The sequence below is a fragment of the Notamacropus eugenii genome, chromosome 5 (assembly GCF_028372415.1).
Source record: "Notamacropus eugenii isolate mMacEug1 chromosome 5, mMacEug1.pri_v2, whole genome shotgun sequence".
Lineage (NCBI taxonomy): Eukaryota > Metazoa > Chordata > Mammalia > Diprotodontia > Macropodidae > Notamacropus > Notamacropus eugenii.
Window position 1 is genome coordinate 51,776,983 of NC_092876.1, and position 25,156 is coordinate 51,802,138.

Genomic DNA, 25,156 nt, shown 5'->3' on the forward strand with positions numbered 1-25,156 from the left:
CATTGAGTCTTTAAAATGTTATTTTGGAGACTAGATCATTTTTTACTTTTAAAATTGTCTAAGTCCCATTTATGAGAAGGCCCATTTTATGCCAAATTGCATCAACCTGGAACTCCTTTTAAGTGGGTCATGCTGAAATGTCATGTAGGAAATTTAAATGGTTTCTGTGTGGGGACTGCACCAGGATTTTCTCTAATAAGAGAAATAATTCTAATTCTAATAATTCTTGAAGAATAAGAAAATTTCAAAGATCTTCCCCCCAATTTTCCTGTTTCTATACATTTCTAAGAGTTTAGTAATGATTGTACTAATACTTATGTTTTCCTGTCAGGTTTTAAAACAATCTTGCTTTTATTGGTTCATTTATTCCTTCCAACTATTCTAGGAGATAGGCACTGGTTTTTCGATTTTTCCCAGGGAACCACACTTCAGTAAGTGTTTGAGATAGGGTCTTTCCATCTCTTGAGTTCAGTGCTCTGTCCACCATACAAAGCATCTCTAATTTTACATTTATTATACTACAGTACCTTAGGATGGAGAAAAGAAGCAGGGCAGGTGTGGAGTTGCCTCTTGGATATTGATGTTTCAGTTAGAGTCAGGAGTGAACTCTGCGTCTCAGTCCAGGGACCTAGGTACTGGACCAGATTGCCCAACTGCAGAGATTCAGGATAGAACAGTAATGTTGGAATTTGCTTTCTAAAATGTGATCCTGAATTCCATTTTGGTGATTAAAGATAGGGATGGAGTGGCTCCGAATTGGCCTAAGAGGTTTATCGCCAATAGAACATTGTAATTTGGTCATAGTGGATTCCCATTTTGATCACTTTTCCCAGATATGGACGACCTGACCCATTGCTTCAAAGAGAGCATGATATCCGAGTGAACCTCCAGATGGCGTCAGTGCAATATGTCCATACTCAGCGCTTTCAAGCTGAAGTGGTGGCCTTTATTCAGCATTTCACTCAGTTGCAAGATGTCCTTGGACGCCAAAGAGCTGCTATTGAGGGGCAAACGGTAAGGTCTTCCAAGCATATGACTCTGAATAATAGAATCCTCATTCCTCTTTTAAGTGCTAGGCTAAATATTTTCACTGGCTTAGTAGCTATAATTTTGTGTTTAATAATGTTTGTTTTCTATAACATTTAAAAAAATTATATGTGTGTATTTTTTTTCAATCAGCCAGAATTTCCCTCCTTTCCCTCCCACTGCCATCCCCTAACTGAGAACTAAACAAAAGCAAAACTCTTATATAACACTCCTTTCTTCAGTGACTGGCAGAAATGTTACTGTAGCTGAATTATTTATATTATATTGTACGTACATGTATAAAATTATAATATATTTACACACACACACGCCCCCCTTTATGTCACTGTCCTTGTAGTTTCTATTTTATAAAGCTTCTATTGTATTAGATATTTTATTATCTATTTAATAGCTTCTATTTTATATGGTGCTTCAAGGTTTCGTTAGACTTTACATACTACAGGTCATTTGGCCTTCTCAACATGCGTTTGAGGTTACGCTTATGTGCACACACACACGTATAAATGATAAGAATGACTTAAGACAATATCTTACTGTATTGTTAGGGATTCAGTTGGATCAGGGAAAAACGCCCTAATGTCTTGCCAAAGGATTGAGTTTCACTGTGAGTGGTGAGAGGAGGAGACGTGTTAGATGAGTCTTTCCGGTCTTGTTTTATCAAACTATATGAGGATTTTTTTTTCTCCTGTTTGTGCTTACTTCATTTTTTAGCATTTCATACAAGTCTTCCTAATCTTCTTTGTATTCATTGTAGTGTTTATTTCTTAAAAAACAAGTGATATTCCACAGTATTCATGTAGCACGTCTTGTTTATTCATTCCTCAATTAGTAGGCATCTGAGAACTTAGGATCTACTTTGTTTCCTAGTTCTTTACTACTACAAAGAGTGCTGCTATAACTATTTTCCTTGTTCATGCACACTTTCTTTTTTGAAATGATGTTCAAGTCCAGGTTCCTGTCAGTTCTAATTCTTAACTAGAGTCAGAAATTTAATAGGAATTAGATTTTGGTGTATTGTTTTTTTTCTTACTATCATGTGATCTTAATACTGATCACTTTTTCTTTGTGCCTTTCCCCCCATTTTCAAGGGGGAAGTGAGGATGGTAATAGTTCCTAATTTATATACCTCACAGAGTTATGGTAGGCATTGTTAAATATAAGGTATTGTTGTTATTCCTGATGTGCCAAGTTGGTATACAAATTCCACCTATAATCCACCTTTGGATAAGTAACAAAACTTATCTGCTCAGTCTTTTTTCTTATTATGTTTTACTTTTTAATGAATACATTTTCAATTAAATTCAAATAACAATCCAATCACCACTGGAAAAGAAAAAGAAAACTTTTGTAACAAATATGTGTAGTTAATGAAGATAAATTTCTGCAGTGACCGTGTCCCCAAATCTCTGACTCAGTCCATCCCCTGAGCCCATCCCTTCTCTGTTGGGAGGTGTGGGCATCAGTCATCTTCTGGACTGTGGTTCTGATTGTCATGATCAGCATTGCCCTGTCTGATCATAACTTGCTGTCACTCCAATTCTTCACATACTTTACCTCTCTTAAGCCTGTTCTTGGTCCTCACTGAAGGCTCCAGTGCGTATATCTCTTCAGATTCTCCCAGGCTCCTGTTTCAGTTTTGACATAGTTTTTCCCTCTTTGTTATTTTGACCCATGTTAAACTCCATCCACACTGCCTTATTCTCTTAAATCCCCTGTCCTGTTTCTTCTTGGGCCTTGACAAACCTCAGGCTTGGATTACCACCTTAGTCTTCACTGTCACTTCAGTGCTGCTTCATGGAGGAAGTGATATTACCCAGCTGACTGAGTCCGCTGTGAATTTATCTTATCTAACTTCAAGTAGGGTCTCACTATGGCAAGGCAACAGTTTTATTCCTCTTAATTGATTCTCTATCCCACTACTCACAGAGGTTATTTTTTTCTCTCCTCAAACCTCCTCACTTTTGCTACATCCTCCCGTAAGAGGAGAACCTTAACCTTATATTTTGCTAAGAAAATGGAGATAATTCACCATGAGCCACCTGTTTCCTTCACATATCAAAACTCCTTGTCATTATCTCCCTCCTCCTCCATTCTCTGATGATGAAGTAGTCTTCTCCAAGACAAACCTCTTTCTACATGTGCTCTGAATCCTATGCTGTCTTTTCTTTTCTAACACATTGTCCTGATAATCATCTCTCTCCCTGCCCCCTTCCACTACATATTTAATATCATTTTTTTATCGTGACCTTTTATACTGGGCATCATCGTATTCATTTGGAATATATATATTTCCTGTGACTACTTATCAGTTGGGGAATGTCTCTTACAATCTGTATCAGTTCTTTATATCTCTTGGAAAGACCTTTATTAGGGAAATTTTGCTCTGAAGATTTTTTTCAGTTGTTTCTAACTCTACTTATTTTGCCTGTCCAAAAGTTTTTCAGTTTTATATAACTGATATATCACGTTCATTTTTCTGTTATGGTCATCTCTGTCTCTGAGCCATAGTTGTTAAGGGTATCTCTTTCCTTTCTCCTTTGATAGAAGAGAGATGCAGAATTAGCTGGACATTCTTAGCCCTTGGTTTTGCTATGGTTTACATATTTGTTACAAAGGAGAGTTTAGCTCCGGCAGGGGAGGTCAGTGGGCAGTCACAGATATGCCAAAAAATGTCATTTTTTATGCACAAAAGCTACTAAAAAGTGTAGAAGTGAATACAGATGAAATAACTTTATTGCTACCACGTTAACCTTTTTTCTTTTATTTGCTTATTGAAATGCTGGTGCTAAGTTTAAAACATCTCTAGTCTCTCCTTATCTACTGCTTCTTGTCCTGCTGTCTGCCGGTGTGGTGTGTCTGTGCTCATGTCCTTTAGCAGACTTGATTGTTCTATCCAGCTGTCATCCTTTTTTCCTAATGTCTCACTCAGCCAGTCTCCTGGAGAAAGCTAACTCCATTTTTTGCCTTTACTTCTGCTGCTCTCATTCATTTAGCAGCTTTTTGCAGTCTTGTTTGTGACCTCATCACTCAAATGAAGCAGCTGTCTCCAAAGTTAGCAGTGACCACGTAACTGCCAGCTCTGATGGTTTTTCATTGCTTCTTGTTCTTCTTGAGTCCCCTGCAGCCTTTGGCAGTGTTGATCACCTTGTTTCTCCTCCTATCAGTAATCTAGCTCTGGTTCCCCTCTCTCAGTCTTCTTTTCTGGTTTAATCCTCCATATCACATCCTCTAGCAACAGATGTCCTTTAAGGCTCTATCCTGGGTCCTCTTTTCTTCTTTCTCTGTACTTTCTTAGATCCTCATCAGCTACCATGATCTAATTATCATCTCTATGCAGAGACTCAAATCTCTAGCCCTAGTCTCTTCAGACCCCTACACCCTCATCCCTACTAGACCTTACAAATTGGATGTTTCTTTGACATTCCAAACTATGTCTAAAATATGTCATCTTTGCTTCCAAACCACTCCTCTTTTTGCAGTCTCCCTATTTCTATCAGTGGCACCAGAATCCTTCTGATCTCCCAGGTTCACAACCTTGGTGTTGTCCTTGGCATCTGCTTCTGCTCCACCATAGAGAGGAAGTAGCTTGAGTAGAGTCAGCAGCTCATCGGTAGCAGTGCGCCCATCTCTTCATTCCCAGATTTGTGCTGCTCCAACACCTCATCTTCCAAAAACTGATGAGGGAGGAAGAGGAGAGTTCTGCATTTGAGCAGGGGTGTCTTCACCTTGTTGTGTCATGGGACCCTTGAACTGTCTGGTGAAGGTGATGGGCTCCTGCTCAGAACAAGTGCATAAAATAGAATACTTAGGATTATCAGGAAAAGCAATTATATTGAAATACATTTATCCAGCACTGACTGATTCTTTTAAGGATGAATAGATCACTGACCCCTGACCTTGAATGACTTAAATGTTGAAGTCATTTAGTTATAAAGTCATCATATCTTGGAGTTTGAGTATTTGAACAGTAATTTTTTTTCCTGACCATAGGTGAGAGATCAAGCCCAACGTTCCTCTCGGGTTCTTCTAGATATTGAAGCTGGTGCTCCTGTTCTCCTCATCCCAGAAAGTTCCAGATCAAATAACTTAATTGTAGCAAATCTGGGGAAACTGAAAATCAAGAACAAGTTTCTCTTTGCAGGATCCCCTGGGACCTTCTCCTTGCAAGGCAAGGTAAGCCTTCAGTATTTCTCTTTTCTGTTTGGCCCATTTTAAACAATCCTTCTCACCCCTCAAAAAGCTTTCTTACTCTTCTTATTTCATTACTATGGGATCTGAAAGCATTTTGAATTGTAAGTTGGACACCTCAAGCAAGGATGGTTATTTTTTTTATCTACCTCTGAATAATACAGTTGTGAATCTCTGAGGGATGTGAATAAACAGAGGCTATTTCTGGTGCACGCCTTAGTATGGGAAACCTCAAGAATAGATGCTGCTGTCTTGAGTTTTGGGGATTGTGCAGCAGGAGAAAATGGCTGAGGTTGTAAGAGAGTGGAGTAGAGATGAATTGGGGCGGGTGTCTATGGTTGTGAGGCTCCTGCATATTGGCATGTAGTTGGTATAGGTTGAGAATTTGCCTTTTGATGGTATCACAGGGTCTGCTGCTAGAAGGGACTCACTAGATTATTTGGCCCAATGTTCATATTTTAAGATGAGGAAATTGAGGCTCAGAGAAAGAACTTCATTTAAGATTACATAGCTACTAAGGCCCAGGATTAGAAATCAAGTTTTTTAGTGCACCACAGTCATTCCTTTTGTTGAAAATGTACTATGTATCATGCATTGCACTGTATACAAGGGCTTATAATTCATGTGTTATTGACAGTCAGTGGTGCCTCTGTATGTGTAAGAAGACAAGGGCGGATCCTAAGGGATGAACACATGATCCTGGAATGGCCCCATGGGAATAGTATAGGAAGTCCCTCAGTTCAAGATGATCTGATGCTGTCGGGGAAAGATAAGAAAACCCAAAAATGAAGAACAAGCTACAGGTTGGGGCAAAGAGCACAGGTTGGCAGAAGAAGGGAGAAGGCAGAATTGCTCCAGGGTTGTCTTCTCTGCCAGGGAGAGGCCAGAACAGAGCTGACTGAAGGGGAGAAGATACTTATAGTCAGTGAGAAGTGACTAAGAGCATGCTTGGTGCTCCTCTTGGTCCAGACTCATGTGAGTGATCTCTTGGGGTACTGAAAGAAGTAGGCAGCAGGATGGTCAAGCCGCCACTACTGAATTTGGAAAGGTAGTGGAGCCTGCCCTGGAGTTTCAGAAATAAAAGATGCTGGATTCTTGAAAGGTAGTTGTGTGAGTCTCCCTTCACTTCCTGTCACCATTCTAGAACATATCTTTAAAGGCACAGTTAGCGAAAGTGAAGAACAGGCCACAGGAGTCCCAAAGAGCTAGTGCAGCTCTGACAAAGGCAAATCATGCCAGACTAACTTTATTTCTGATAGCACTGTTCTCTCTCTTCTACGACCCTCCTTTCTTCCTCACTTGGCAAACCAAACAAAGCAATCAGAAAGACTTTCATCTTTTTGTTATCCTTGGCTATCTCCAACAGCATCATCATTTGACACTGTTCTTGTGAGATATACTTCCGTATTCATCCTCTAGTAATATACCTGGGGAAAGAAGGAAGAAAGTAAGCATTTGTAAAGCACCTAGTGTGTGCTATGTGTTTTGTAAATATCTTATTTGATCTTTATAACAGGTGGGAAGTAGGTGCTATTATTATGCTCATTTTACAGTTAAAGGAACAGAGGGCAGGCAGAGGTTGCTCAGGGTCACTCAGTTGGAAAATGTCTGAGGCTGGATTTGAACTCCGGGCTTCCTGACTCCAGGCACTGCACCATCTCTCTGCTTACAGATTAAACTTACCTAGGTTTTAGCCAAACGTTTTGAAAAAATCTATCATTACTATTTTTGTGGGAAACCTGGAGATCTATGGCTCCAGAATTGGTTGAGTTGTTAGGCTTGGAATGTTCCTTCATCACTTCCCTTCTGCTTGGAAATGGCTCCAGTGGAGCACCCCAAGTCTTTTGTCCTTGTGCTGGTTTATTGACTTGGGATTCTGTGACCGAGACACTTGACCCCCAAAATGTCCTACAACAAGCATAAGGGTGGCTTAAAAAATCATAGGATCACAGGGTTGCTATGTATGGGTTCCTTTTTTTACGGTAAGGATTAATTGGCCACTAGGGTTCTTTCCAGTTCTCAAAATCTGTGCTTCTGGTTTAAGGGCACTTTAAGGATCACATCATGATAACCCCTTATCTTTACCACTGAAAAACTAAGACCCGTAAGGCAGTCACTTGCCTAGAGTCACAAAGGTAATAAGTAGCAAAGTTAGGATTTGGATTCTGATTCTTGGACTCTAAATCCAGTGCCTTTTCTGCTTCTGTGCCATGCTCTCTCTACTTATAGAGACAGAGAATCTTGAGAAAAGTGAAAGGAAGCCAACATACAGCACATTGCCATCCCCTAGTAGTCCCTTGGCTACAAAACTGGGTTAGAAAAGGAAAGTCTGAAGACAAGGAAACCAGAATCGCTTCCCTGGCAGCATCTCTCACAAGCCTAACTGGGAATCCTTTCTCATGAGCTAGTGAAAGAATGGGAAAAGGCAGGGCAAGGTTGGTTAGTGAGCCATAAAGAAGAATGAGAGGAATTATGTTAATTAGTAAAAAAGCATTTATTGAGTTGGGCAGTTAGGTGGCAGAGAGAGTAGAATGCTGGTCTGGAATCAGGAAGACATTTTCCTGAGTTCAAATATAGCCTCAGATAATTCCTACATGTGTGGCCTTGGGCAGTCACTTGTCTGCCTCAGTTTCCTCATCTATAGAATGAGCTGAAGAAGGAAATGGCAAACCACTCCAGTATCTTTGCCAAGAAAACACCAGATGGGGTTTTGAAGAGTCAGACACAAATGAAAAACAACTGAACAACAGCAGATTTATTAAACTATTAGTTTACTCAGTCTGATTAAGGGTTCATAGATATATCTTCAGGTATATGGTGATGACTGAGAAATTTGCTGTCTCTAAATTCTAGAAAAGAGGTTTCAAGGTGGTTTTATAAATTGACATGAACATTGGCTGCCCTTCTGTTGGGATGACAGCCTCGCTGGTCAGAATCTGCTCTGTGTGTGAGTGAATGGTTTCCAATTATGTTTTGTATAAAGCTCCTCTTTCTAGTCTCATTAGATTCGAGAGATCAAGAAATATCTTGATTTTAGATTGTGACATTAGTTCTAGAGACATAATTTCTGGGTAATTAGTCATTTTAATAACAATGCCAGTATTCTGATAAAAAGAGGTCTGTGACACTCTTGAATGCCAAAGACAGTCATGGTGGACTTGAGTGACTTATATGTCCTTGGAAGAGGGGTGTTCTGAGGGTGACAGGCAGCCATGATGAGAGAATGATGGTTACATTGAGAAACTGAACCTATTCTAATGAACCTTGAGTGTGTCATTTACTTCTAAGTTACCCTCAGCCTTGGGCAGTCTGTTCAAAGAATTTATCCCCCACACAAGCCTGAGCAGAAAGGAGTTTCATCTTAGATTAGTCTGAACTACTTAGATTAGTAGTTGGGTAGAGTAGCCGTACCAAGAATAAGGAAAATATTAACCCTATCTTTTATCAGCCTTGTCTTTGAGAGATTGGAGAGGGAAACAGGACAGGGAAAAAAAGTTTGGGTCTCCCGAATTTTAATAATTGGCTGTTAATGTCTCCATCAGCCAATTTAATATGGAGAAACTTTTTGATAATGCTTTCTTTCTGCAAATGATGGCACTGCTGTAGTGAGTTTATGTAGTTATGTTTTAGGAGACATGGTTTGCTCCCTATTTTCCTTCTTCCAGAATATTTATTTTTCAACTAAATATTTAAAAATTAAATTTGAAAAATTTCTTCATTCTTCATTTCCTGACATGATGAACAGCACTACAGAAAAGCATGCTTGCTGAGAGGCTGTTTGTGCAGACTGACTCCTCCACAAGATTTTCTGACTTGGTTTTCCCTAGTCTCAGGTGTGACTTTTTAATTTTTTAAATAAACATACCATAACTTAACCATAAATCAGGATGAGAGCTGTCTATTCTAAGGTAGATATTGTGGATAGCTGTGTACATTTTCCACCCGACTAGAGTAATAATGACCCTAATTAGAGCTGACATTTGAGTACGACTCTCATTTGATCCTTTGAGCAGCAGCTACTTCAAGTGTTACTCTTCCCATTTTACAGATAGGCATACTGAGGCTGACACAGGTGAAGAGATTTGTCCAGGTCATTCAGTGAGAAAGTGACTGAGGCATATTTGAATCCAAGGCTTCATGACTCCAAGTCCAGAGCCCTATCCATCATGTCACCCAGGTCTAGAATTCTTTGGGAATCAACTTTAGCCTTTGCAGTACAGTTTTTAGAAGATCTTCAGTTTTTTTTGGATAAATTCACTTTTGAAGAAATAGATAAAATTCTTCTGAGTTGTCAAATAAGGTGATTGGTTAATCAGGGTAAGAGTATTTTGGGTCCAAAATATGTGAACCCCAAAATAAATTGGGGTTTTTTTTTGGCAGAGGTGGAACAGACTAGGTCCAGCGTGGTTATTGTGGGAATCTTTTAGCTTGAGAAATCCCTCCATAAATTCAGTTAATCTCTCTTCTGTAACTTGTGATCTAAGAGAGTTCCTGGGACACCGAGGGGGTAAGTGGTTGTCCAGAACCACACCATCAGTACCTGCCAGAGATGGGACTTGACCCTTGTGTCCTCAGTACAGGCTGTGACTTTCTGTTGTTCCCTGGGTCATACTGGGTTTTGACTTTACAGTAAAGATAAAGATTTCCATTTGTGCAATCTTTACCGCTTTGCAGGTAAGATGAGGAAACATTTCAAGTCACTTAGCATTGTTGAAGTGTGTCCTGGCTCCTCAGGTGACTGTTTCTGAAGGGCAGCAGAGTTATCAGATCCTGGATCTCGGAAAGGTGCTGCTGCCTACACCCACTGTAGGGCCTGGCTCATTGTTAGGTGTGGCCTCAGAGGACCTACGTGTGCCCTGGAGGGTCCCTCTGCTGTCATGGATGCCAGTGTCACACTTAGGTGGCCAGCTCTCACTGCACGACCTTTCTGGTCACCCACACTTTTGATGATCTGTCTCTCTCCCTCCAGTTTCCCCATATTAATCATTGTTGCTGGTGCTTCAGTCACATCCACAACATTCTCTCCATTCCCCTCTGACTCTCCAAAAGATGTGATTCTTCTAAATGTTACATTATTCCCATTCATATGGCATCCTTGTGAGAAGATATTAAAGAAGATGGGCATTTGAGGGAGACTGCATACAAGCAGCCTCAGAAATACTATGTATTTGGATATATAATGTAGGAGTTCTGAGTTGTTGGTAAGGAGAATGGAGGGAATCTGCCTGACCACTGTAGAGTCACACCTGTAAACTCCTAGAGGGCAGGGACTGTTTTGTTATTTTGTCTGTGTCTGCAAGGCTTAGTGCTGTGTCTTGTGTATATAGGCATTCACTTGTAAGATTGTCCACTGTAGAGCTGAATTCATTATGGGACTGTCTGTCTTGGGCCTCCTTTCATGTCCATAAGAACCATAGAATGGTCTGCTTTATAGTAATGATCCCCCCCCCTTTTCTTCTTTTTGGTCAAGAGGCCTTGGGCCACTGCTCGTTTTTTCACCTTAAGTTATTTTACATTTTGGGGCTTCTCTTTGAGGTCTTCCTATTTATTGAGCTTTTCCCACATTTCCAAATTGAATTGGGACTTTAAACGTTACCACATATAGGTAATTCCCTTTCTGTACATAATAAATATATTCCAGAAAAACATAGGCTCATATATTTTAAATCTAGAAGGGTCTTTAGGGGTTGAGCAGTTTGACCTAGTTGTTATATAAAAAGTAATAAAGGGACATGCCCAAGTTTCTATGGCAGAACCCATTGGTGTATGCTTTTAGAAAATAAAAAAATCTTTTGATGAAGTAAAATGCCCCTTAGTTTGTTTAATTAACTTGAGTTTTCATATACATTGACTTAAAGTAAGGTGTGTTTTCAATTGGAGTAGATCGTACTGAACTTAATATGTTTATGAGAGGGACTCTTTTTTCTCTAGTGAACTAAATAAGAGCAAGTATTTTATAGTATTTTAATGAAAATTATTTTCCTGTGTTTGTTTTTGAGGATTTGATTTTAAGTGGCAGCACTTACAAGGATCGTTTGTGCTTCAAGGTATAATACCATAATATCCTTCTTTGACATCCTCCCAAATTATGATAAACTTTATGGGATTCAACAGTCAATTGATGTATTATCACCTAAAAAATAAAAATCTTAGAAATATTTCGTCAGTAGAGAAATCTCTTTCTTGTATTGTCTGGAAGTAATTTCTCATATTTAAAAGCTCTCCTGATGACTCCAAAGAACCTATTACCTTTTTGTCCCTAAATAGATTTTTCTTGATAGTTTTATTTCTTAAAATGCTGTAAAAACATTCATTATTTTTGTCCCATTTCATTGATTGTTCTGTGGAATTCCATAAGGGAAGTTTGGACTGTTTCTCTTGTTATGGACTTTGTATTTCAGATAAATGTCTCTAGGAAGTACACCCAATTCTGCATAGTCAAGTGTGGTTGTTGTAGTTTAAATATTTAATAAATGAATAAAGGATTGGGTGATTGCTTCCTTCTCATTGCCACTAACGATTGTTTTACATTACTATTTGCCCTCTAATAGCTTGCACGTGTGTTGTTCTTCTAATAGGAATTCCAGTGGTTTGAGAACAGGAAATCATCCTGAAATCAAATCTGAAAGAGTTGGAGTTGTTTGTCCTTGAATTTCATTACTCCTGTGTGTTTGGAATTGTTTTACACAAATCTATGTTTTAATGGGAGCAGGTCTGAATGTTTTGCATCTGCCTCCTTTTTTCTTTTTCTTAGTCATCTCCTAGTCCTTGATTCATAACCTCTGTTTCCTATTCCACAAGAGCCATAGCCCAGTCTCTTCTCAAGTCATTTATTTGTTTTAAGGAATAATGTAGAAAATGCAGAGATGAAAGATACTTGAGTGTCCTGAAAGATCAACAAATGCAACCAGAGTATAAATAAACACAAATAAAAGGAAGAATTTCAGGCTGTCAGTTAAAATTTAGCAAATATTAATTAAGTGCAAAACACATTAGCATTTATTTAGTGATTTGTTTTACAGATGGATTGCAAACGTAAAAAGTTCTTTTTTATTTACTGCCCAAGATGTCTTCAAAGGTGACGAGTGTTGTTCTCCATTGAAACTAAGAGGAAAAGACAAAGTGACATTAAAGATAAAATCATTTTCTGATTGTAACAGATACAGGAAAGGACAGAAAAAAGACGCAGGAGGAATCTGGTAATTTCATAGTAGAGAAACACTATCTGCATTTAAAAGCCACAAATCAGTTTTTGAATTTAATTCCAGGTGTCTTGAATATAGTTTTTCCACTGTATTCTGTTTGACCTTATTAATGACTGACTGAAGCTTTTCAGACATTTTAAGGAAAGACAAATTACATAATATTGAGTAGATTTTTATTGTCTTAACTATTTCCTAGTATTTACATTTGCCCTCTTTATTTTTGATCCTGATGAACTGAGATTTAATAGCAGCTCACATTTTAATAGTGCTTTACCATTACAAAGAGCTTTTCTCACTACAATCCAGAGAGGTAGTAGGCATTACCAACTATTATTATCCCCATTTACAGTTAAGGCTCAGAGAAACTGAATGACTTTGTATAAGGCTTTGTGTAAGGTCACACACCTAGGTCCCAGAGGTAGAATTGGAATTCAAGCCTCATGTGACTCTGAATTCACGTTCTCCCCCCACTCCCCATAAATTTGTACTTCTCAAAACAAGTAATTCATTGACTTGTATTTTAAGAAACTGTGTATGTGTGATGTTTGCCTGGGCTTTCTATATTTAAAAGGAGAGATTGGAAATTTAAATGCATGAGTTTGCCCTTTTCAGAGATTTCCGTAAGGTGAGCCTTTGAAAACAAATCCCACTTAGAGCGATAATGTTTACAATTCGGCCTAATTTTATTTCTTTTAGAAAGAGTGAATACCTATATACACATATGTACACACCACATACATATACATGTGTGTATGTGTTTTTTTACAGGTATCAAAAATATAGACATGAGAACTGTGCTTATGCTCTGTTTAATGAGCATTTAGTCATTTGCTTTTGGGTTAAATGATATCTCCTTTCAGAAATTTTTTAGTGTTCAGTAGGTATTGGGTTATGTTCCTATAAAAAAATATACTTTGAAAAAAGTTATGTAGGCAACAATGTTTGGATATGGGACCTGGAGGGTGAAAGAAGTGCTGCATTTTTGGGGGTTATTGTGGTTCTTAAGTCCTGAGATTTCCTGGGAATATCAAAGACATGGTAATTCTCATTCCTAGCCCCCCTACCTGGCCCCCTAATTTCTGTATTTTGGTTTTATTTTGTTTCATTCCTAGGAATCTGCCCCTTTGTCTTCCCCATTGGGCACTCCCAAACACAGCATGAAGAAAACAGTGAGTGTTGAAGACTCCAAGGGTATCCAGTCTGAGGGGCTTTTCATGACACCCCCTGCTGGAACCAGCTCTGCACGCCTGAAGAACGAACCCATGGTCAGTGCTCTGACCAACCCGCCGGGGCAGCAGGCCCAGTCCCCTGTCAGCTGTGCTCCCAGTAGTCCAGGTGAGAGAGCACAGAACCCACCCAGGAAGGGCTGGGAGAACAGCCATTCCCAGCAGAATGCATTGGTTTGACAGGCTGAATGCAGTCATTCAAATCAACAGCATTTTGTTGGTAGGAACCGCTGCTAGGATGAAACAGCTTTCCTCTGTTTTGCTGCTGTTCTTGAGGGCACATGAGGTTTGTAGTTGAAAGGGAACTCTGTGGCAGTCTGGTTACTTGTGCCCCAGTCTACAACATCCTGGGCAAGAGGGCATCCAGCCTTTATTTGGAGACTTCAGAGAGGGGACCACATGTGCGGTCACTAGGCAGACAGGAAGCAGTTGTTTAGGGCCTGCTTTGTGCCATTGCTTTGTATTCAAGATTCCAAGAAGTGAAGAGAGGAGCCATGATTCCCAGCACAGAGTGTAGCCTTTGCAAAGGCAAGGAGGCGGGAGATGGAGCACCCAGAAGGCCAGTTTAGTCTTAAGGAAGGGGAGTTTGGCAACCCATCCTGCCCATCATTTAGCTCTGATCATTAGGAAGTCTTTTCTGATGTCTAAGCCAGGTTGCCTGCCCTCTTTGCAGCTTACACCCCCAGCTCCTTGTTCTGCCCACTGGGGGCCACAGAAAACAAGGGGAATCCTTCCTGTCTCCTGCTGCCTTTCAAGTACGTGGAGGCAGATGTGCTGTCCTGCTGACCTCTTTAAGCTAAAGGTCTCTTTAGCCAAGTGTCCTGTGCCATGGACTCCGAGTCCTTTGCCATTCCAGTTCTCCAGCTTTCTGGGCATTCATTGGCTTGTCTCTGTTCTTCCTCCCTGCGTTCTCAGAACCAAGCAGTACTCTATCGGTGGTCCGACCAGGGCAGAGAGCGGCAGGACTCTTGTCTCTTCCCTTCAGTCTGTCCTTCTTTTTCTTCTTCCTTCCTTCCTTCCTTCCTTCCTTCCTTCCTTCCTTTGGTGCTTCTTGGTGTTTCCCTTAAATTTCTTGCCTCTCATAACACTCATAATTTCAGCGAAGCTTATGATCTACCAAAACCTCCATTGCTTTTTGAGACACATTTCTGTCTAACAGCCTTCCTAGTGAGGTTCTTCTGAAGCAGAGGTCTTGAATCTCCATTCACAATTTCATCTTATTTGATTTCACAAAGGTTTTAGCCTGCCAAAGTTTTTCTTGGATCCTGACTTTCCCATGCAGTTTTTTTTTGCTCTCCCTATCGTCTTTTAAGTTATCTGTGCATTCTTATGAGATTATGGTTATTGCCACCATTTAAACAGAATTGACTTGACAAGGCATATGCAAGACACTTAGTTTTTTTTCAGGAACTTTGTATCTACAATTCAAATCACTGATGCCGGGTGGCAGAAATATTCTTGGCTGTTAGAATTTAGGTTGGTGATTTTGCTCTCAGTTGCCATGTATAAGTAACAGATAGGATAAAGTTTATAATCTTATCAACATTGTTTAGTTGTGTTTTTTTAAAAAGGAAATAGAACTCTTTATTAAAATGTTAAATTAAGTCATAAGATGAATTAAACATCTAAAATATAATGGAAATACCATTAGAAATGCTACTTCAGAGAAATAAAAGTGCCAGCTACAAATGGATGCCCTTTCCATAATCAAGTATCAGTTACTTTTTAACTCAATGCATAACACCAGACTTAGTTTTGTTCATTGAGTTTGGAGCCTATTGTGACAGCTACGCTTCTTGATTTAGCTGCTTAACTCTCTTGTACTCATCAGAGTGGCTGTTGTTCCTAATTTTTAATTAGACTAATCATTCTCATGAAACTCAGTGATCCAAACTAGTCACTCAGTACTGCTATGTGTAGCCAGCTCCAGCTTATCTGCAAACCCTGAAAAAAGATATCCATGAAGCCAGTGTCCCCCAAGATGATTCTTTCACGACACTGGAAAGCCTGATCTTCCTTTTGTGATATTTCCCATCACTTTCCCCCTGCCCTGCAGCACAGGATGAGTTAACATACACTCAGTCTTGCATTTCTCTATTTTTCTACTGACAGAAATGACTTTTTTTTAAAGGGGCAGGCTTTTTTTTTTGAACAGTTTTAAGCGTCACAGAACATAAACAATTTATAAATATTTCTCTTGTTGTTTCCCTATAATGAGTTTGTAGTTGCTATGATTTTGTTCTCTGCCTATAATTTTTTGTTTTGGCTAGTGTTTGATACTTTTTCTTCTGTAAAGATTTCATCTACCTAGTATAGTAATCTCCAGTATAGTGTGTCTTTGGGGAATGAGGTATTTCATGAAAATAAATTTTTCATAAATTTTATTTTCCTAAAAAAAATTTTTTTTAAACCATTTTAGACAGAAAATCTTGGAAAAAGTGTAAGTTTACAGTGTCTTTAAATGGAGAATATTGCCCATGGTTTGATTTTCTTCTAGTTGCCCAGGGACCATTATTATGAACATGAAGTTATTGTGTGGGAGTATAATTTGGTGAAGCTTTCTTCTGGCTATTGCAGGGTTTTAAGTTTGTGTCTAGATGTGGCTTTTTTGTTATTTTTTATTCATTTATTCACTTATTTGTTTAACTTTTCTATTCAGATCAAAGTTTTTATTTATTGATTTCTTACATTTAAAAAATTCTTCGGTAACATCTTTGGTCCAAGGTTGCTTGCCACACTCCTAACCAAGGCACCAGCACCAAGCAGTTCAAGAGGCTCTCTGTTTGCTGTCTCCATCTGCTGTGGACTAGAAATCCAGATAACCATGTTGGTTAAAATTGTGTGTGGAGTCTCTGTGAGAAGTAAAAGTGGACGTACTCAAAATGAAGAGGCCTCGAGGTGCTCTTCAACAACTGAAGTGGCTGAGCTTGACCCACAGGGCCTCTGTGACAGATGTTTTGTCTGTTCAGAGACTTTCTTGCTCCCATGCTGTTTTTTGGCTGCAGAGTGGAGTTCACCAGGGAAACAGTTTGAGTGCAGTAGTCACGAGTGTCATGAGATGAGAGAAGGAATGCTTAGGCTGTGTTCAAGGGCAGGGCAGATCAGCATGGGCAGTGGGAAAGAGTTCAGTGTCAGCTTAAGGAAGGAGCGTGGACCTTTAAGGCTGTAGGACTTTAGACTGGGGACAAAGTGAGGCTTTGGAATAGCCCTTATTGAAACTTTAAGGAAAAGATGAGAACTTGATTTGGGTTAAATGCAGTCTTTCCTAGGAATAGATCGATAGACTATTCCTGAACAATGCCTTCTAGCCTTCAGATTGAGGGAAAAAATGTCTTATGAAAGCTCTGACCTGTTCTTTGATAAGAGATTGATTCAGTTAGGTGGATCAGTGGATAGAGTGCTGGGTCAGGACTCAGGAAGATCTGATCTTTATTAACTTTGTGACCCTGGGTAAGTCACTTAATCTCTGCTGCCTCTGTTTCCTCCACTGTAAAAGGAGGATAATAATAGCACCTACTTTCCAGGATCAAATGAGATTATATTTGTAAAGTGCTTGGCACATAATAGGCACTTAATAAATGCTTTTTCCCTCCCTTTTATCCTTCTGCATCTGTTCTTTGAGGCCATGTAGAACAAATCTAGTCTCACATCCACATCATAGCCCTTAAACTATTTGAAGAAACTAGTACATCCCCTGTGCAAACATCCTGAACCCTTGATAGCACAGTATCTCCTCACCATCTTGGTCCCCCTCCTCTGTACTATTCCTGAAGTATTACTGAGTACAGTAATTCAGTTCTGGTTTGACCAGGGTGGGATAGAACAGGACTTTCACCTTCCTTCTTCTTGACACTGTGTCATGATGAGTTTCTCCATTCTCTCCAGAATGGATGGCTACTTGGTTGGGATGTTGAGGGGGGGGATGCATACTTGGGTGTGGGGTAAGACTAGGCAGTATCTGAGGTTTCTTATTCTGATTTTCTCTGGTTCTATGCAAAGATCATTGCCTGGACAGGATAGCTGGTCCAGGTTGGGGAGCCATAGTGTAGAACCCTGAGTATCTGAACGAGCAGAGAGAGGAGTTACAACAGTGAAACGAGAAGTAAAAAGGTAGCAAAGGAAAACCAGACTTTTCTTGGACAGTCTTTTCCAGGGAAGAGCCCAGGGTTTTTAATCCTATCCCTCTCTTTGGCCCTTTGCAGAAGATTATATTTGCCTTCTGGATTGTATTGTTGTGGACCTGCAAGATATGGATATCTTTGCTGCTGAGAGACGGCCCCGGGAGTATTCTAAGGCAATGGAGAATACCAGTGGTGATCTGACCTTCCCATCCTACTCTGTCAGACAGACAGATGGAAGCCTCCTGACTGAACCCTGTAGGCTGAAATTGCAGGTGGAAAGGAATTTGGACAAGTGAGTTTTTAACATCTGAGTAACTGTCTTTTATAAGCAGAGACATTCAGTGAAATAAGCCCTGCAGAATGTTGGCAGGACGCAGGGGGCCTTAGGAGCAGTCCCTGGCAGCTCAGCCCCTAGAAAGAACTGATGTGGAGTCAGGAGAGACCCAGGTGCCAAACCTGCTATGAACACTTTCTCAATGGTTAACTGAGTCACTTCACCTACTCTGAACCTTGGTTTTTTTTTTTTCATCACTAGGATGAGGATAATAATCCTTACTGTAGCTTCCTCCTAGGGTTGTATGAGGATCAAATGAGATAACAGTTGAAAAAGGCTTCTTACAGTGTTACATCCTCAAGTATTTCAATGACCCTGTGATATCCCTGATTGAAGAGCTTGGGGATACAGCGCCCAGTCCACCAGTCCTGCCCTATGGAAATGGCCATAATGGCAGCTGTTATTTTCATTACTATTCTTTATTAATTATTTTTCCTAAGTCTCTAGATGCTTCACCTGGAGCCTCGTGGACCAATAGCATTATTTCATGGTTATTTTGCTAAATTCATTCAGTTCAGCAATCTGAAAGCCTTCCACAAGGACCAGTGAGCTAACCTCACATAATTTTCATTGATTTTCAAATGATCAAGCAAGGATTTTCAAACTACTGAGAGCAAGTTCAGTTGTGTTTCATGTGTCTAAGCTCCTCCTTGAAACTGCAGTCCTGATAAGATCAGCCCCATTTGTACCTGGGACTTAGGTGAGGGAGTGGGGGCGACTTTGAAGTCATGAGACTGATTTTTGTTTGTGACTTAATGACAACCAGTTTCATACTTTATTCCTGTACCATTTCTAAGTTAAAGTAGTTAACAAGCTCCTGATACTACTTTTCTTTCTGTCTGGTCATTTCTTAATGAGATAGCTGACTTTGAGTAAATCACTATCACTTTTTCTGCTTCTCTGGGTTAGTAACACAATTTTGCCTTTCTCCTTAGCATGCTACAGGATTCATTCTTTTCAGTTACTAACGGGATGATTTTCTGGATGATCCAATTCTGGATGATTTTCAGTTAGAGTTGGCACTATTAGTATTTTGTTTTACTGACAACTGTCATGCAGGAGCTTTATTATTTAGAAATTAAGTCTTTTGTTTTCATTTCTATCATGCTTCCTTTAAGATGCATGCCCAACGATTCTAATTATCTAAGCTATAGATACTGTCATTTATTTTAATGAACTAATAATCCCAACAACTTACTTAGAAATGTGATATTGGATATAATTGCTATCACTAATATTTACAGTATTCTTCCCATCTTCCTCTTTTCCAGGGTTGTTTAAGCTTTTTGGCTCAGCTACCACTGTAATGGCCCTTTCTCTTGATGCCTTTTAGGGCTATAATTTTCATAGTAATGAGTATCTAAAAGGTATCTTCTGCAAATGGCTTCTGCTTATTAATTTGAGTTTAATTAAGCCATCAAAGAAAACTTGAAACTATATCAAATCTGTGGGAAAAGGGGGCATTTCATACTTGGGCTAATAAATGGTGCTATTTTTTAAAAATTATTTTTAACATTCATTTATTTCAATTTTGAGTTAAAATTCTTTCATTCCCTACATGTGAAGTCATACAAAACATTTCTATATTAGCCACGTTGCAAAAAAAAAAAAATACCAAGAAAAGTGAAAAAAAGTGAAAAACACTTCAGTGTACATTCAGTTTTTCAGTTCTTTCTGAAGATAGCCTTTTCGATCATGGCGTCTTTGGGACTGCATTGATCAGAGCAGCTGAGTTTTTTAGAGCTGATCTTGTTACAATGTTGCTGTTCCTCAGCTGATGGGTGTTCCCTCAGTTTCCAGTTACTTGTCATCACAAAAAATGCTGATATGAATATTTTTGTACCTATAGATGCTTTTCCTTCTCTGATCTTTTTGGGATATAGACCTAATAGTGGTATTGCTGAGTCAAAAGATATGCAGTTTTATAACTCTTGGGAATAGTTCCAATTTTTCTCCAGAATGGTTGAACCAGTTTACACCTCCATTTACAGGATGTTAGTGTCCCTATTTTTCTTCATCCTCTACAGCATGTCGTATTCCTTTTTTGTCATGTTAGCCAATCTGATAGGTGTGAAGTAGTACCTCAGAGTTGTTTTAATTTGCATTTCTTTAATCAGTAAGATTTAGAGCATTTTTTTATATGATGGTGACTTTGGTTTCTTCTTCTGGAAACTGCCTGTTTATATCCTTTGACCATTTATCATTTGGGGAACAACTTTTATTTTTATAAATTTGGCTTAGTTTCTTATAAACTTGATAAATGAGATTTTTACCAGGGAAACTTGATATAAAATTTCCCCGTTTCCTGCTTTCCTTTAGCTGTGGCCACATTGATTTTATTTGTGATGCTAATTTAAATAAAAAAGAACTAAAGAATGAGCACTGGATTCAGAGTAAGAAAATCTGAGTTGTATAATAATTATAATTGATATTTATATGATGCATATGGTTTATAGAGTACTTTTTATACATTATTGAGTATGGTCCTTAGAATTGCCCTGAGAGGTAATTAGCATAGGTATAATTCCCATTTTACAGGTGAGCAAGATGAGGTTCAGGGAGGCTAAATAACTTTCTTGAGGTAATATAGCTAATAAGTGGCAGAACTAGCCTTTGAACTCAGAATCTTTTGATCTGTATTTGTTCTTGCCAAATAGTATATTTCCCTTATGTGAATTCTGGTTGCAGCTCAGCCACTTGTTAGCTCTGTGGCCTTTGTTATGTCATGAAACTTCTTATTGAGCCTTAGATCTGTTGGTAAGATAGCAGTGATATGAATGCTGGCACCACCCGGTTTAAGCTGTGATGAAAGTCTTTTGTAAATCATAATAGGCTATAGCATTGTGAGCTGTTATTACTGTTTAAGGCTGTTGTAAAATTTTCTTCTTTGATCATTACCATGGTATGGAGGAAAGAACTTGGAACTGTCATTCAGAAAGTCTGAGTTCAATTCCCACATCTGCCACTGACTAGCTGAATGGCCCTAGCCAAGTTACTTCTTCTTGAATGCAGAACTTCAGTGTTGTAAGGACCTTCCTTCAGGGTCTAGCTAGTCCAGCTCATCATACTTTAATGAGAATTTTTTTCAGCATATGATCATCTAACTTTTACTTGAAGATGTCTAATGAGGGGGGAATTTACCCCCTCCCAAGGAGGAACATTCCACTTTTGGACAACTTTTGTTGTTAGAAGGGTTTTTTTTAAACTGGGCTAAGTAAAACTTCCAATCATTGCTCTAAGTTCTACTATTTGGAATATGAGAAATGGATGGCTGAGAGAATAGTACAGCCATTAACAGAAATAGGGAAAATCAGGAGGAGGAGAAGCTGTTTTTATAGCTTGATCTTACACATATTGCCTTGTCCAGGGAGCAAAAGAAAATGTAGTCAGGAGTGTAGGAAAGAGATAAAATAGAATGGAATGAAAAGTATTTATGTGATTTAGACATGAAGACCATAAGCAAATTAGGAGAGCAAAGAATATTTTACTTGTCAGATCTATGGAGAAGGGAAGACTTTGTGACCAAACAAGAGATAGAGAACATTATGAAATGCAAAATGGATAATTTTGATTGCATTAAATTTAAAAAGTTTTTGCACAAACAAAACCAATGCACCCAAGATTAGAAGGAAAGAAGAAAGATGGGAAACAATTTTTGCAGTAAGCATTTCTGATAAAGGCTTCATTTCTCAGATATATAGAGAACTCAGTCAAATTTATAAGAATACATGCCATTTCTCAGTTGACCAATGGTCAAAGGATATGAGCAGTTTTCAGATGAAGAAATTAAAGCTAACTATAATCATCAAAAAAATGCTGTCGATTGGAAAAATGCATATAAAAACAACTCTGAGGTACCCTGTCACACTTATCAGATTGGCTATTATAACAGAAAAGGAAAATGATAAATGTTGGAGAAGATGTGCGGAAATTGGAACATTGATACATTGTTGGTGGAATTGTGAACTGATCCAACCATTCTGGAGAGCAATTTGAGAATATGCCCAAAGGGCAATCAAGCTGTGCATACCCTTTGATTCAGCAATACCACTACTAGGTCAGTATCCCAAGGACATCATAAAAAAAGGAAAAAAGACTTCTGTGTACAAAAATATTTATAGCAGCTCTTTTTGGGAGCAAAGAATTGGAAATTAGGGGAATGCCCATTAACTGGGGAATGAGTGAACCAGTTGTGGTATATAAAACCTAGACTTACATGAACTGATGCTGAGTGGAGTGGAACCAGGAGATCATTGTACATGGAAACGGCAACATTGTGGGGTAATCAACTTTGAAAGACTTAGCTTTTCTCGGCAATGCAAAAGAGTGATGATGGAAAATGCCATCCACAGCCAGGGAAAGAACTGTGGAGTCTGAATGCAGATGGAAGCAGACTGTTCGCTCTCCTTTTCTTTTGTTGTTTTGTTTCTTCTTCCTTGTGGTTCCTTCCATTAGTTCTGACTCTTCTTTACATCGTGACTGAAGTGAAAATGTTTAATATGAATGTATAAGTAGAGCCTTTATCAGATTGCCCACCATCTTGGAGAGGGAGGAGAAAAGAGTGAGGGAGAAATTCAAAACTCAAAATCTTACGGAAGTAAATGTGAAAAACTAAAATAAATAAATTATTAAAAAAGAAAAAGACCCCTAAACAGGATAGCTGAGAAAGCTGCAACTTGAAGAAAAAAGTAAACTACATGATAAAGGGGAATGCTGTTAAAAAAAAGATTATTTCAACAGACAAAAAAGCATTTATTAAGCCTTTGCTGTGTACCAAGCACTGGGCCAAGTGACAGGTTCAGATAGAAAAGTAAGGTAGTTTCTGCTCTCGTTGGGAAGACGTAAAGGAGAGTTTAGTTCATGGCAGATGGAAAGGCCAGATGATATTTAGGATCTGGAAGGGAAAATGTCAGGGCAGATAGCAAGGTCCTGAGAGACTAGGGAAGCAGTGGTAGGGCAGATTGTCACCAACCAAGAGAACAGTGGATCCAAGGGTCAGAAAGGAATGAAGTTCTGGGACACTTGCATCAGGTGGGGATAGGGAATCAACATCCAACTGAGAGTGGGGTGTTCAGTTTCTGGTTGGAACCTAGTAATGAGGCAACTCCATAGCTCCCTGCCATACATAGGTCAAGTGTTGTTATTCCTGGTGGTCAGGCAGGGGAAGGAAATGTCAAGGCAAGAGATACAGATTTTGGAGTCACTCATATGAGTAGAAAAAAATTTCTAAGGAATATACAAAAATGACATAAGAGGTCTAAGAAATGAACCTTGCAAAATAAATTTAAGGTGTAGGAAAATGAGCTGAAGATATTCAGTGATAAGAGTAGCTGTTTCTGTTTTAGTAAAAAAAATTCTAGAAGATTCATAAATAATCTGGACATTTTAATCTCAACAATAGGTTAGAGTGTACTTGGTTAGTGATCATGCCATTAAGGTGTTTTTGGACCTTTTAAAGCTGAGAAACAAAGCATCATTAACATGCTTGATAAATTCAAAATACATTCCCTGCAACAAAGCTCACATTACTTTGAGACATCTCATAACATTCTGGTGTACTGGAGAAGGGAGATATGTAGCATCCTTTCTTCAGAGATGGTAAGACTAAGGCATGGAGAAGATTCAGGATTTCTCAAAGCCAGACTTAGTTGTAGGCTTTTTTATTCCTAGGCTTTTGCTTGCCCTACCGGTTTTTTTTTTTGTCATTCTGTAATTTAATATAAATGTGTTTACACAGCATTTATAACCTAATACTTAAATTTGTCCAGCTCTCACTACCATTGCCCCACTCAGTTTTTCCCTCTTATAAATGAGGTTTGTAAGCGCTAAAAGTCTATAATTCCTTGACTCTATGGGAAATGTCATTAGCAAGGTAAAATTCTCCAACTTGTGGGTCTGTTCTGCCATGCAAAAATACCACTATTAAATTGGTGATTTGCTAAAGGAGGCTATCTTTTCTTTTTCTTTAGGGAAATAAGTCATACAGTGCCAGACATATCCATTCATGGCAACTTGTCCTCAGTTCACTGTTCATTGGACTTATGTAAATATAAGCTGATCCGCGGTTTATTGGAAAACAACCTTGGAGAGCCCGTCGAGGAATTTATGCGTCCTTATGACTTACAGGACCCCCGAATTCATGTGAGTGAAACCCTGTGTTCTCCCCAAATTATACCTGGTTTGTTTCCCTCACAGTTCCCCAAGAACAGAGGGAGTGAGAAACACGTTGCTTTGTTTGCTTTCTTCAGAAGGTTTTTGAAATGCCCTTGTTATAAACTAACTAGCATTTTTCCTTTATAGACTGTGCTGAGTGGTGAAGTCTACACTTGCATGTGTTTCCTTATTGACATGGTGAATGTCAGTCTAGAACTTAAAGACAAAAAAGGAAAAGAAGGGGCTGGATCTTTGGCCAGGTATGACTCAAATGGCCATTTGCCACTGATTTGTTTTCATGTAGAGTTTCACATGGCCCATGTTTGTTTAGCTTAAGGGGTGGGGAAGGTGCTACTGATAAGACCAAGGCTCCAAGTTGGACCTCAGTGGTCTGTGATTTCACTGGTAGAGCTCTTCTGGTGCATAAATTTGCCGTTTCATATCTGAAAACAGTACATAGGGATCGAGAGGATTAGGAGCCTGGAGGCGACTCATCCCTTTTCCAGGGAAAGCCGTCCTCAATGGGTGTTCTATTAATGTTGTCAGTAGTGTTATTTTGGTACACATTTGTACACATTTTTTGGTTTGTTTTTCTTAATAAGTCATGGTGACCCTTTAGAAAAGATACTGGCATGCCCAGAATTGCAGATGGAGGACCAGAATCTGAGAAGGAAGCAGAGGGAGAAATTCCCTGCTCCTGTGTAGTCAATCCCAGGCCCTGGTGAGAGGCCCTCTCTCTGTGATCCTGAGATAACAAGGAGCAAGTGGAATGTCACATGTGGTAGATGACCTTCTTAGATATTTTTATGCATCATTTGGTACAGTTACTAACCCAGGTTGACTTAAGGGGTATTGCAGATGGAGAGGCAACATGGAGTTAAT

The 25,156-nt window shown here is 39.1% G+C and overlaps 1 protein-coding gene across 6 annotated transcripts in view; it reads left to right on the forward strand.

Annotated features, from left to right (window-relative positions):
* Positions 1–25,156, forward strand: part of VPS13D (vacuolar protein sorting 13 homolog D) — a 335,894-nt gene that overhangs the window by 52,193 nt on the left and 258,545 nt on the right. For 5 of the 6 annotated variants that reach the window (XR_011967006.1, XM_072608911.1, XM_072608914.1 and 2 more), the window contains 7 exons: positions 834–1,014; positions 5,038–5,220; positions 11,235–11,282; positions 13,553–13,775; positions 17,869–18,079; positions 24,091–24,262; positions 24,422–24,534. Coding sequence is in view for 5 of the 6 variants with exons in the window: in XM_072608911.1 (XP_072465012.1) it covers positions 834–1,014; positions 5,038–5,220; positions 11,235–11,282; positions 13,553–13,775; positions 17,869–18,079; positions 24,091–24,262; positions 24,422–24,534 (1,131 nt within the window). In the remaining variant the exon portion in view is untranslated. The remainder of the gene's footprint in view (positions 1–833; positions 1,015–5,037; positions 5,221–11,234; positions 11,283–13,552; positions 13,776–17,868; positions 18,080–24,090; positions 24,263–24,421; positions 24,535–25,156) is intronic. The other variant, XM_072608913.1, reaches the window with a different exon arrangement.